General features: G+C 52.0%; 1 protein-coding gene across 1 annotated transcript in view; it reads right to left on the reverse strand.

The window, feature by feature from the left end:
* Positions 1-3,267: 3,267 nt before the first annotated feature.
* LOC139266945 (netrin-G1-like) overlaps positions 3,268-13,419 on the reverse strand; it is a 34,224-nt gene continuing 24,072 nt past the window's right edge. The window contains exons 4-6 of the mRNA XM_070884582.1: positions 9,000-9,022; positions 5,539-5,673; positions 3,268-3,497 (exon numbers count right to left, since the gene is read on the reverse strand). Coding sequence (XP_070740683.1) covers positions 3,268-3,497; positions 5,539-5,673; positions 9,000-9,022 — 388 coding nt within the window. The remainder of the gene's footprint in view (positions 3,498-5,538; positions 5,674-8,999; positions 9,023-13,419) is intronic.

The raw sequence follows: 13,419 nt of genomic DNA on the forward strand, positions 1-13,419 counted from the left end.
CTGTCAGAGGGGCTGTACTGAGGAAGTGCTGCACTATCAGAGGGGGCAGTACGTCACTTGTGACTTTGATGAGAGTTGTTTCGATACTTTGGCAGGGGAGGAAACCTGGTGCTTCACAGGAGCGTAAATTATTTGACACCAAGTCACGTAAGGAGATATTCGGATAGGTGAGGTTTAAGGAGCATCTTCAAGGAGGGAGAGACGGAGAGGTTTAGAGAGGAAATTCCAGAGTTTGGGGCCCAGGGAGCTGAATGCATGGCCGTCAATGTTGGAGTGATTAAAATCGGTGATGTACAAAAGTGCATAGATCTCGGAGGGTGGTAGGGCTGGAGGAGGTTACAGAAATAGGAAGGGGTGCAGGGCTGGAGGAGGTTACAGAGATAGGGAGGGGTGTAGGGCTGGAGGAGGTTACAGAGATAGGGAGGGGTGTAGGGCTGGAGGAGGTTACAGAGATAAGGAGGGGTGTAGCGCAGGAGGAGGTTACAAAGATAGGGAGGTGTGTAGGGCTGGAGGAGGTTATAGAGATTAGGGAGGGGTGCAGGGCTGGAGGCAGTTACTGAGATAGGGAGGGGTGCAGGGTTGGAGGCGGTAAAGAGATAGGGAGGGGCGAGGCCATGGATGGAGTTGAACACAAGGGTGAGAATTTAAAATCGAGGTGTGGCCGGACTGGGAACAATGTCGGTCAGTGAACGGCGGGGTGGTGGGTGAACGGGACTTGGTGCGAGTTAGAACACAAAGGGGCCGAAATTGCCCTCCAACCAAAACGGGACACACTCACCGTTTCCTTTGCTGATTTACCGCCCCAATCGTTGTGTCTGGATCGATTTTGGACCTTTGTTAAATGTTTCTCTGGCGGGACGGTGAAGCCGGGCTGCGGCGGGGCGGAAGTCGGTGGGGAGCGGGGCGGAAGGTGGGCGGATTCAGGGGCGTCGCTCTGACGTGTCACAACGTCCCTCTCCTTCAGTTAAAGGGGAGGGCCGCTGCCAGCTCTGCATCAACTTTAGTGACACCCACTGGGCCACCAGGGAGGGTTTTGGCCGGGCCAGCGACCGACAATTAAAATAAAATGGCGGCCGCGGCAGTGCGCCCTCCTCTTTAAGGGCAGACGCCCCACGCAGCCACAAGCAGCTTCCCACCGGGGAAAGCTGTCAGTGACACCGACCGCCGGCCGATCTGCTCTCGCGGGACAATTTCCCATGGGGCAATTTCCCTTGCGGGGCGGAAAGGGGGTCAACGCTGCAAGGTAAGGGGTTGGCGTGCGCCCGACGGGATGGGAACACGGGCAGGGTGGTAGCTTACACCGCCATAAAAATGCACCAGGGCAATTTCTAAAATGGCGGCACCTCCGCCCCAACTGAGCGGTAGCTAATTGGTAACTGCTCTTAAAAAAAGGGGCAATTTCAGCCCCAAAACCATTTGATACAAAGGCACCCAACAGAGACAGCTCTTCAAAACCATAAACTAAAGGAAAATAATTTCCCCAAACACTGGGCTCCAGTTCCAGTCCATGTGGAATGGCTCGAATCTAAAGAGCAAATCATCGTCTGTTATCAGCAACAAGCAAGTTGTAAATCTGCCGATAAATCTTCACACAACCTGTTGAGAGCAAGTGCAGAGCGTTAAACTGAGATGAAAGGGCCCAGTGGAGCCATTCTGACCCCGGCTGTCATGTATCTCACATTACTGTATATAACTGTATCTTACCATGCTATACATGACTGTAACTGGATATGGCCTGTAACAATAAGCATACCTTATCACCAGGGGTGCACTTGCAGGAGACACTCCATACCTGTCCCACTGAGGTATATAAAGGGAGGTCTCAGGCAAGTGCAGGACTGGAGAGCTGGAATGAAAGGTGCAGGTCCTGAGTGACCTTGACTTCAGCATGTGTCTTGTGTAAGTCAGTACATTAGAGTCAGGACTTAACACCGGCGAGTGACTTTTCAACATTTAATATCTGAAATGTCAGATAAATGGGCTTTGATGATAATTCCTTGGAACCAGGAAATATTCTACAAGAGTTCCCGAGACAGGTCAGGAAAAGATTCTCCAGAACAAGAAATAAATGATGATTAATGTCCCTGTCGAATGAATGAAATATTTTCAGGACACAATCTCTCTTCTATTTTGTTGTAAAAGCTTTGAATCCTCTGTGTAAGATAAACTCAGAGCAAAGTGAATCATTTCTCAGCTGTGGTCAGTCAAGGTCTCAGGTCAGAGTTTATCTGCACTGTCTGAGGGGCACAACTGTGGGAGTGCTGCACTGTCGGAGAGGCAATACTGAGATAGTGCCGCACTGTCGGAGGGACAATACTGAGATAGTGCTGCATTGTCGGAGGGGCAGTACTGAAGGACAGGAGCACTGTAGGAGGGACAATACTGAGGGAGCGCTGCAATGTCAGAGGGACAATACTGAGCGAGCGCTGCACAGTCGGAGGGGCAGTACTGAGGGAGTGCTGCACGGTCGGAGGGGCAGTGCTGAGGGGACACTGTACTGTCGGAGGGGCAGTACTGAGGAAGCACTGCACTGTAGGAGGAGCAGTACAGAAGGAGTGCTGCACTGTCGGAGGATCAGTACTGAGGGAGTGCTGCACTATCAAATGGAGTGAGGGAAGGAATGAGGAAGGAAGGGAATGGATGGAATGAGAGTGATGGAGTGTAACAAGTGTGAGTGAGTGAGGGAGTGAGTGCTGCACTATCGGAGGTACGATCTTTTGGATGAGACATTAAACCGAGGTTCCGTCTGCCCTCTCAGGTGGGTGTAAAAGATCCCATTTCACTATTTGGAAGAAGAGTGGGGCAGTTATCCCCAGTGTCCTCACCAATATTTATCCCTTGACCAACATCACTAAAACAGGTTGTCTGGTCATTATCACATTGCTGTTTGTTGAGAAAGTCCTTCATTGTCTGTTAGGTGCTTTGGGCTATCCTGAGGGGGTGAAAGGCGATGTAGAAATGCAAGTCCTTTCTTTCTTTCTTTGTCCCAAAGCTGGACATGGGCCGAGCAGCTGGCGATTACAGAATGAATATTAGCAGCTGCCTGGGCCCCGCGGGGAGTCCGAGAGTCCAGTCCCCACTGACTGCCCATTCCTTCCGGCCCCTCACATCCAGTCGGGCTGGGTGGGCTCCGGCCTCGGTTCCACTTTGCCTTTCCCAGGGGTGGGAGCGGGTGAGGGGAGCGTGTTTTACCGGCGACGCAGTAAACGCTGGATTCTCCTGCACTCTTCGCACCTTCCCGTGAGCGGCCATGGCGCTGGAAGCCGGTCAGAGCGGCGGGCGGCCATTAGCGGCGGTTAGCAGCGCAGTCAGCGACAGCAGCACCCGGTGTAAGGTGGGGTCCCGCGGGGATTGGGAGACACACCCTCCCACTTCCTCCCCACACTGGCCTTTCTCACACAGGAGCCCGGTGTAGGGAGCGGGGCACACACACCTCCCATTGTCCTCACACACTCCTCCGTTCTCACACCGAGTCAGAAAGTTATCGCACACGCCCGCTGCAAGAGGTCAGAGAAAAGAAAGGTCAGGTCATAGAAACTCTCCCACGTTACAGATTGTTCCAATTGTCTCTCACTTTTACAACAACTTGCATTTATATAGCGTCTTAATCGTAATAAAACGTCCCAAGGTGCTTCACAGGTTATCAGACAAAATTTAACACCGAGACACAAAAGGAGATATTAGGACAGGGGACCAAAAGCTTGGCCCAAGAAGTCGGGTTTAAGGATTGTCTTATAGGAGGAGCGAGAGGTGGAGAGGTTTAGTGAGTGAAATCCAGAGCTTCGGGCCCAGGCAGCTGAAGGCACGGCCGCATATGGTTGAGCGATTAGAGTTGGGGATATGCAAGAGGACAGAACTGGAGAAGCACAGAGTTCGTGGAGGATTATGTGGCTGGAGGGGTTTACAGAGATAGGGAGGCTTATGAGGCTGGATGAGGTTACAGAGATAGGAAGGGGTGTAGGGCTGAAGGAGATTACAGAGATAGGGAGGAGTGTAGGGCTGGAGGGGGTTAGAGAGTTAGGGAGGAGTGTAGGGCTGGAGGGGGTTACAGAGATAGGGAGGGGCGTAGGGCAGGAGGGGGTTACCGAGATAGGGAGAGGTGTTGGGCTGGAGGAGGTTACAGAAATAGGGAGGGCTGGAGGGGGTTATTGAGATAGGGAGGGGTGTAGGGCTGGAGGGGGTTACAGAGATAGGGAGGGGTGTAGGTCTGGTGAGGTTACAGAGATAAGGAGGTGTGTGGGGCTGGAGGAGGTTACAGAGATAGGGAGGGGTGCAGGGCTGGTGGAGGTTACAGAGAGAGGGAGGGGTGTAGGGCTGGAGGGGTTTACAGATATAGGGAGGGGTGTAGGGCTGGAGAAGGTTACAGAGATAGGGAGGGGTGTAGGGCTGGAGGAAGTTACAGAGATAGGGAGGGGTGTAGGGCTGGAGAAGGTGACAGAGATAGGGAGGGTTGTAGCATGGAGGAGGTTACAGAGATAGGGAGGGTTGTAGGATGGAGGAGGTTACAGAGATAGGGAGGGTTGTAGGATGGAGGGGGTTACAGAGATAGGGAGGGGTGTCAGGCTGGAGGGGGTCACAGAGATAGGGAGGGTTGTAGGATGGAGGAGGTTACAGAGATATTGGGGTATGTGGCCATGGAGGGATTTGAACACAAACATAAGAATTTTAAATTCGAGGCATTGCCAGACTGGGAGCCAATGAGGATCAGCAAGCACAGGGGGGATGGGTGAACAGGACTTGGTGCAAATTAGGATGGGATTAAATATTGAGGCTGAGACTGAGGATTAAATTCTGTGTCCAATTATTCTGTCTAATTCTGGGCACATTAGGAAGGATGTCAAGGCCTTGGAGAGGGAGCAGAGAAGATTTACAGGAATGATACTGGGGATGTGGAGAGTTATGTGGAGAGACTGGAAAAGCTGGGATTCTTCTCCTTCGAGCAGAGAAGGTTAAAGGGAGATTTAATAGTGGTGTTCACAATTATGAAAGGTTTTTGATCGAGTAAATAAGTAGAAGCTGTTTCCAGGGGCAGGAGAGTCAGGGACCAGAGGTCACAGGTTGAAGGTAATTGGCAAAGGACCAGAGGGGAGATGGGAAGAGTTTATTTACGCAGCGAGTTGTTGTGATCTGGAATGCGCTGCCTGAAAGGGCGGTGAAAGCAGATTCAATCGTAACTTTCAAAAGAGAATTGGATAAATATTTGAAAAGGAAAGATGTGCAGGTCGATTGGGAAAGAGCAGTGAGTTGGACTAAATGGATCGCTCTTTCAAAGAGCCAACACAGGCCCGATGGGCCGAATGGCCTCCTTCTGTGCTGTCTGATTCTATGACCCGCCCTCATTGAACTCCAGGCCTCCCTTTGCGAGGAGCTGTGCCACTAATTGAGTGGCAGGTGATGGGAGAGTCCAGGGGGATTCACTCACTAAAAACCTCTGTGTTTCCCCCCACGGTATCTCTGCTATCGGATACTCTGCTGACCCTGACACCCAGAAGCCGGGGCGGAGTGAGGGGAGGGGCTGGTGCTGGAACGGTTACTTACCTCGACAGCCCCTGTGCCAGTTATATCCGGGCAGGCACCTGTCACACTTGGGCCCTGTCGCCCCCTCCTTACAGTCACAATATCCCGTGTCATTACAGCGATGGTGGAGCGAGCCATCAGGGTGACACTCACAGTCTGCAGAAACAAGACAACACACACACTGCACACGGCTGTTCCCAATAAATACAGCGACACAACCTCAGCGACAGGAATGAGTGCGAGCCGGGACAAGGGAGCCTCAGACTGTGGGGTTGAAACAAGTCTCCAACACTTTACAAACAGCTTCAATCCTCCACACACTGACTGCACACTGCCCGTGTTCCACTCCCTGGGGCGACTGCACAGAATTAACGCAGGTTAACAAGGCAAGAAAAAACAAGCCAGGTTCATCAATAGAGGATAGAATGCACAAGCACAGAAGTGATGTAAAACTTGTATCGAACCTTGGTTCGACCGTACTTGGAGCACTGGGCACAGTTCTGGTCTCCGTATTATAAAAAGGACAGAGAGGCACTGGAGAAGGTACAAAGTAGATTTACAAGGATGATACCAGAACTGAGACATTGTACCTATCAGGAAAGGCTGACCAGGCTGGGGCTCTTTGCTGGGAAAGAGAAGACTGAGGGGTGACCTGATCGAGGTCTTTAAAATTGTGAAGCGGTTTGATAGGGTGGACGTAGAGAAGATGATTCCACTTGTGGGGAGTCAAAAACTCCGGTCATAAATATAAGATCATCACTAATAAATCCAATAAGGAATGGAGGAGAAACTTCTTTATCCAGAGAATGGAACTCACTACCACAGGGAATGATTGAGGCGAATAGTATCGATGCATTTAAGGGGAAGCGAGATAAACACATGAGGGCGAAAGGAATAGAAGGATATGCTGATAGGGTGAGATGAAGAGGGGTGGGAGGAGGCTCGTGTGGAGCATAAACACCGGCATGGAGCGGTTGGGCCGAATGGCCTGTTTCAGTGCTGCACATTCTGTGTAATTGTGTGTGTGGAGAATGGGAGGAGATGAGGAAATGGAGAGAGGGGATTGTTGGTGGACACTGGGGGGAGGGGTAACATTGAGCAGAGGGAAGCAACGCTGCTACGATGCAGGATGGTCGTTTACCGAGAATACAAACTGTCATGTATTCAACTTTCATTGTAACCCAGGTATAAGCTGACCTAAGTTGTACACCTTGAGAACACTGACCACAGGGGGCGAACTTGTGGGAGTCACTCCTAACCTGGACATTCCAGTATAAAAGGGGAAGCTCCACCCACCGTCTGTCTCTTGAGGTCTTGGTAATAAAGGTAACTGGTCACAGGGTAACCTTTTCTCAAGTATGGGCCTCGTGTACATTTATACTGTATAGTAAAGACATATTATTGGCAACGAGAAACTGGGATTTAAACCACGCGAGCATGGCCACTAGCAGCACAGAAAAGAGTTACTGTGTTGGTGATGATTGGGACGACTTTATTGAGAGACGATAGCTAAGTTTTGTCACTAAGGAATGGTTGGGACAGGATTCAGCCGACAAACGCAGGGCTCATCTCCTGACTGTTTGTGGATCCAGAATGTACTCCCTGATGAAGGACCTTCTAGTGCCAGAGAAGCCGGCGGATAAGACTTTGCAAGAGCTCAATAAGTTGATCGGGGAACACCTTAAACCAGCGAGCAGCATGCACATGGCGAGACACCGGTTTTACACGCACCGGCGGCAAGAAGGGCAAAGTGTTCCAGACTTCGTGGCAGATCTCTGACGACTGGCGAGCCTATGTAAGTTCCCAGATGCATGCAGAGCGGAGATGCTGTGAGACTTTTTTAGTGAGGGCATCGGGCATGCTGGGGTTTTCAGTAAACTGATTGAGACCAAAGACTTGACCTTGGAAGTGGCGGCTCTGATAGCCCAGACAATTATCTCAGGGGAGGAAGAGACTAGAATGATTTATGGCAAAAATCTTGGCTCAAATGCGGCAAATGACCAAGGACTCAACATTGTTAATGCGGCACACAGTTCTCGAGGCAGACAAGGACAATCAGACATGCCCCAGCATGTAGTCGAACCCAAAGGGGGAATTCAACAGAGACAATGGCTAGCTGAATGGCGATTCAGGCCATCGCAATGGACAATGTGCGGCCAGTAATGGGTTCATCAATACCTGTTAATGGTGCTCTTAAGGACAGTTACAGAGACAGTCAGAGATGATCGACTGGTAATGGATCTTTTGTTTCCAACAATGGAGCCTCCAGCTCATGCTGGAGGTGTGGAAGCAAACACCCAGCCAGAGCTTGCAGGTATCAGCAATATACCTGCAGAAACTGCAACATCAGCGGTCACTTGGCGCATATGTGCAGGAAGCCTGCAGCCAGGTTGCTGTACGAGGAGGACGGACCCGATGTAAGCCCTACGAAGCCAAATGAATACTGGGGGAAATCACTGGAAGCTGAAGTTCAGCGAGTTCAGGTGGAGCACAGATACAGTTCATACACCAGGACGCCACCGATAATGATGAAAGTGCTCCTCAATGGCATCCCAATATTAACGGAGCTAGACACGGGGGCCAGCCAGTTCCTGATGAGTATCAAACAGTTCGAAAGGTTGTGGGTCTCCAAGCCCAGGAGGCCAAAATTATTGCCGATTGACGCACTGCTACGGACATATACAAAGGAGATCATTCCGGTGCTAGGCAGCACCACGGTAGCCATGACCCACAAAGATTCGGAGAACAGGTTGCCACTCTGGATTTTCCCAGGGGACGGTCCCGCACTACTGGGGAGGAGTTGGCTTGCTCTCATGAACTGGAAATGGGCGATGTCAATGCAATTTCTTCTGTGGAGCGAGTATCATTCTCACAGGTCCTGCACAAATTTGACTTATTATTTCAACCCAGCATCGGCACTTTCATGGGGACCAAGGTAGTGATTCACATAAACCCGGACGCCAGGCCAGTATACCACAAGGCCAGAGCGTTGCCGTACGTGATGCGGAAAAAGATAGAATGCGAATTAGACCGCCTGCTGAGGGAAGGCATCATCTCGCCAGTCGAATTCAGTGACTGGGTGAGCCCAATCGTGGCAGTGCTCAAGGCGGATGGGTCGGTCAGGATATGTGGCGATTACAAGGCCACCATCAATCGGGTATCAGTCCAAGATCAGTACCCGCTACCGAGAGTGGAGGACCTCTTTGCGACGCTATCCAGTGGCAAACTTTCTTCAAAATTGGACCTGACCTCAGCTTACATGACCCAGGAGCTGGCGAGTGAGTCAAAGAAGCTGACCACAATCACGACACACAATGGGTTGTTTGAGTATAACAGATGTCCGTTCGGGATTCATTCGGCCGCCGCGACCTTTCAGCGAAATATGGAAAGCCTCCTCAAGTAAATTCCAAGGACAGTGGTCTTTCAAGATGACATCCTCATCACGGGTATTGAAGAACACCTCCACAACCTGGAGGAGGTGCTACGCAGACTGGACCAGGTCGGGCTGCGACTTAAAAAAGCGAAGTGCATCTTCTTAGCTACAGAGGTAGAATTCCTCGGGAGGAGGGTGGCAGCAGACGGGATCAGACCTACTGCGTCCAAAACGGAAACGATCCAGGGAGCCATAACACGACGGAACTGCATTCGTTCCTGGGGCTCCTGAACTATTTTGGGAACTTTCTTCCCAAATTGAGCACGCTGTTAGAGCCGCTACACGTGCTCCTACACAAAGGTCGTGATTGGGTCTGGGGGGACAGCCAGGAAAAGGCTTTTGATGGAGCACGCAATTTGTTGTGCTCTAAAAAACTGTTAACGTTATATGACCCGTGTAAGAAACTAATTTTAACGGGTGATGCGTCATCCTATGGGGTCGTGTGTATGTGGCAGCATGTGAATGCCAATGGTCAGTTACAGCCGGTAGCTTATGCCTCTATAAGTCTGTCGCAGGCAGAAAGGGGTTACGGGATGGTAGAAAAGGAAGCACAAGCATGTGTATATGCAGTAAAAAAAATGCATCAGTATCTGTTTGGCAGGAAATTTGAGCTGGAGACAGATCACAAACCACTAACATCCCTTTTGGCCGACAACAAGGCCATAAATGCGAATGCATCAGCCTGCATAAAGAGGTGGGCACTCACGTTAGCCGCCTATGACTACACAATTTGACACAGACCAGGCACTGAAAACTGCGCCGATGCACTCAGCACGATCCCACTAGCCACCACTGAGGGGGCAGCTGAGCATGATGCTGAGATGGTCATGGCTGATGAAGCTTTCGAAAGCGAAGGCTCACCTGTGACAGCCCATCAGATTAAGTTCTGGACAAATAAAGACCCGCTACTGTCTTTAGTTAAGAAATGTGTCCTGAATGGGGACTGGGCAGCCACGTACGGGGCATGCCCTGAGGAGTTTAAACCGTTTCATAGGTGCAAGGATGAACTCTTGATTCAGGCCGATTGCCTACTGTGGGGAAACCGAGTAGTCATGCCCCCGAAGGGCAGAGAGGTGTTTATCAGAGAACGACACAATGAGCACCCGGGCATTGTCATGACGCAGCCAAGGAAGCCCCCCTTAGCCCTGGTCCTGGCTCGCCAAGCCATGGTCACACATCCATGTGGACTACGTAGGTCCTTTCATGGGAAAAATGCTTTTGGTTGAAGTAGACGCTTACTCCAAATGGATTGAGTGTGGATTTTAAATTGAAGCACATCCTCTGCCACGGTAGAAAGTCTATGGGCAATATTTGCTGCCCATGGTCTACCGAACGTCTTGGTCAGCAACAATGGCCCGTACAAGTACTGAATTCCAGGACTTCATGGCAGGCAATGGAATCAACCATGTCAGAATGGAATCGTTCAAGCCGACCTCAAATGGCCAGGCGGAACGAGCAGTGCAGATAATCAAACAGGGGATGCTCAGAATCCAAGGGGGTTCCCTACAAAGCTGCTTATCACGTCTCCTGTTGGCCAATAGATCCCGACCACACTCGCTCACAGGGGTTCCACCTGCAGAGCTGCTAATGAAAAGGACGCTCAAAACCAGGTTATCCTTATACACCCTACTATGAAAGAAATTGTTGAGAGCAGGCGTCAGTCACAATGTGACTACCATGACAGGAATGCGAGGGCACGATGTATTGATGTCAATGACTCTGTTTTTGTCCTTAATTACGCTGCAAGGCCCAAATGGCTTGCAGGCACTGTGATTGCCAAAGAGGGGAATAGGGTTTTGGCAGTTAAACTTACCAATGGACAAATCTGCCGCAAACACGTGGATCAAACTAAAAGGAGGTTCAGCAACACCATAGAAGAAGCAGAGGAAGAACACGACGTAGAGTTTACTCCACCACAGGTGACCGAAAACCGGAATCAAGTGGAGGAGAGCCCAGTCACTGTGGGCAGTCCAGACAGGCTTGAGGCACCGCAAACAGCAGACACTCAGGCCAGTGCCCAACAACTGGAGCCCCAACTCAGGCGCTCTACAAGGGAGCGCAAACCACCAGAGAGACTTAACCTGTGATCCCAATAAGACTTTGGGGGGAGGTGATGTCATGTATTCAATTATCATTGTGACCCATGTACAAGCTGACCTAAGTTGTACACCTTGAGAACACAGACCACAGGGGGCGGACTTGTGGGAGACACTCCTAACCTGGACTTTCCGGTATAAATGGGGAAGCTCCACCCACCGTCTGTCTCTTGAGGTCTTGGCAATAAAGGTAACTGGTCACAGAGTGACCTTCTCTCATGTATGGGCCTCGTGTGCATTTATACTGTACAGTAAGGACATATTACAAACAACATACAAATTCCTGAAAAACAATGGAGACAGGGAGGCAACGATTATATCGTCAAAACACAGAGCTTTCAATATACGTCAACACAGCTTGGGCCAGGCCTCATCGCTAGGGAAAGCCTGGGCCAGGCCTCATCGCTTGGGAAAGCCTCGCCAGATCTCATCGCTGGGAAAGATTGGGTTGGGGCCAAGTCACTGGGGAAAGGTTGGGTCAGAGTCTAGTCACTGGGGAAAGGTTGGGTCGGGGCCTCGTCACGGGGGAAAGGTTGGGTCGGGGTCTAGTCACTGGGGAAAGGTTGAGTCGGGGTCCAGTCACTGGGGAAAGGTTGGGTCGGGGTCTAGTCACTGGGGAAAGGTTGAGTCGGGGTCTAGTCACTGGGGAAAGGTTGAGTCGGAGTCTAGTCACTGGGGAAAGGTTGGGTCGGGGTCTAGTCACTGGGGAAAGGTTGAGTCGGGGTCTAGTGACTGGGGAAAGGTTGAGTCGGGGTCCAGTCACTGGGGAAATGTTGGGTCGGGGTCTAGTCACTGGGGAAAGGTTGGGTCGGGGCCTAGTCACTGGGGAAAGGTTGGGTCGGGGCCTAGTCACTGGGGAAAGGTTGGGTCGGGGTCTAGTCACTGGGGAAAGGTTGGGTCGGGGTCTAGTCACTGGGGAAAGGTTGAGTCGGGGTCTAGTCACTGGGGAAAGGTTGAGTCGGAGTCTAGTCACTGGGGAAAGGTTGGGTCGGGGCCTCGTCACGGGGGAAAGGTTGGGTCGGGGTCTAGTCACTGGGTAAAGGTTGGATCGGGGTCTAGTCACTGGGGGAAGGTTGGGTCGGGGCCTAGTCACTGGGGAAAGGTTGGGTCGGGGTCTAGCCACTGGGGAAAGGTTGGGTCGGGGTCTAGTCACTGGGGAAAGGTTGGGTCGGGGTCTAGTCACTGGGGAAAGGTTGGGTCGGGGTTCTAGTCACAGGGGAAAGTTTGGGTCGGGGTCTAGTCACTGGGGAAAGGTTGGGTCGGGGTCTAGTCACAGGGGAAAGGTTGGGTTGGGGTCTAGTCACTGGGGAAAGGTTGGGTCGGGGTCTAGTCACTGGGGAAAGGTTGGGTCGGGGTCTCGTCACTGGGGAAAGGTTGGATCGGGGTCGAGTCACTGGGGAAAGGTTGGGTCGGGGCCGAGTCACTGGGGAAAGGTTGGGTCGGGGTCTAATCACAGCGGAAAGGTTGGGTCAGGGCCCAGTCACTGGGGAATGGTTGGGTCAGGGCCTAGTCACTGGGGAAAGGATGAGTCGGGGTCTAGTCACTGGGGAAAGGTTGGGTCGGGGTCTAGTCACTGGGGAAAGGTTGGGTCGGGGTCTAGTCACTGGGGAAAGGTTGGGTCGGGGTCTAGTTACTGCGGAAAGGTTGGGTCGGGGTCTAGTCACTGGGGAAAGGTTGGGTCGGGGTCTAGTCACTGGGGAAAGGTTGAGTCGGGGTCTAGTTACTGCGGAAAGGTTGGGTCGGGGTCTAGTCACTGGGGAAAGGTTGAGTCGGGGTCTAGTTACTGGGGAAAGGTTGGGTCGGGGTCTAGTCACTGGGGAAAGGTTGTGTCGGGGTCTAGTCACAGGGGAAAGGTAGGGTCGGGGCCTAGTCTCTGGGGAAAGGTTGAGTCGGGGCCTAGTCTCTGGGGAAAGGTTGGGTCGGGGTCTAGTCACTGGGGAAAGGTTGGGTCGGGGTCTAGTCACTGGGGAAAGGTTGGGTCGGTGTCTAGGTACTGGGGAAAGGTTGGGTCGGGGTCTAGTCACTGGGGAAAGGTTGGGTCGGTGCCCAGTCACTGGGGAAATGTTGGATCGGGGTCTAGTCAGTGGGGAAATGTTGGGTCGGGGCCTAGGTACTGGGGAAAGGTTGGCTCGGGGCCTAGTCTCTGGGGAAAGGTTGGGTCGGTGCCCAGTCACTGGGGAAATGTTGGATCGGGGTCTAGTCAGTGGGGAAAGGTTGGGTCGGGGCCTAGTCACTGGGGAAAGGTTGAGTCGAGGTCTAGTCACTGGGGAAAGGTTGAGTCGAGGTCTAGTCAGTGGGGAAAGGTTGGGTCGGGGTCTAGTCAGTGGGGAAAGGTTGGGTCGGGGTCTAGTCACAGGGGAAAGGTTGGATCGG

This window comes from Pristiophorus japonicus, chromosome 7 (assembly GCF_044704955.1).
Source record: "Pristiophorus japonicus isolate sPriJap1 chromosome 7, sPriJap1.hap1, whole genome shotgun sequence".
NCBI lineage: Eukaryota > Metazoa > Chordata > Chondrichthyes > Pristiophoridae > Pristiophorus > Pristiophorus japonicus.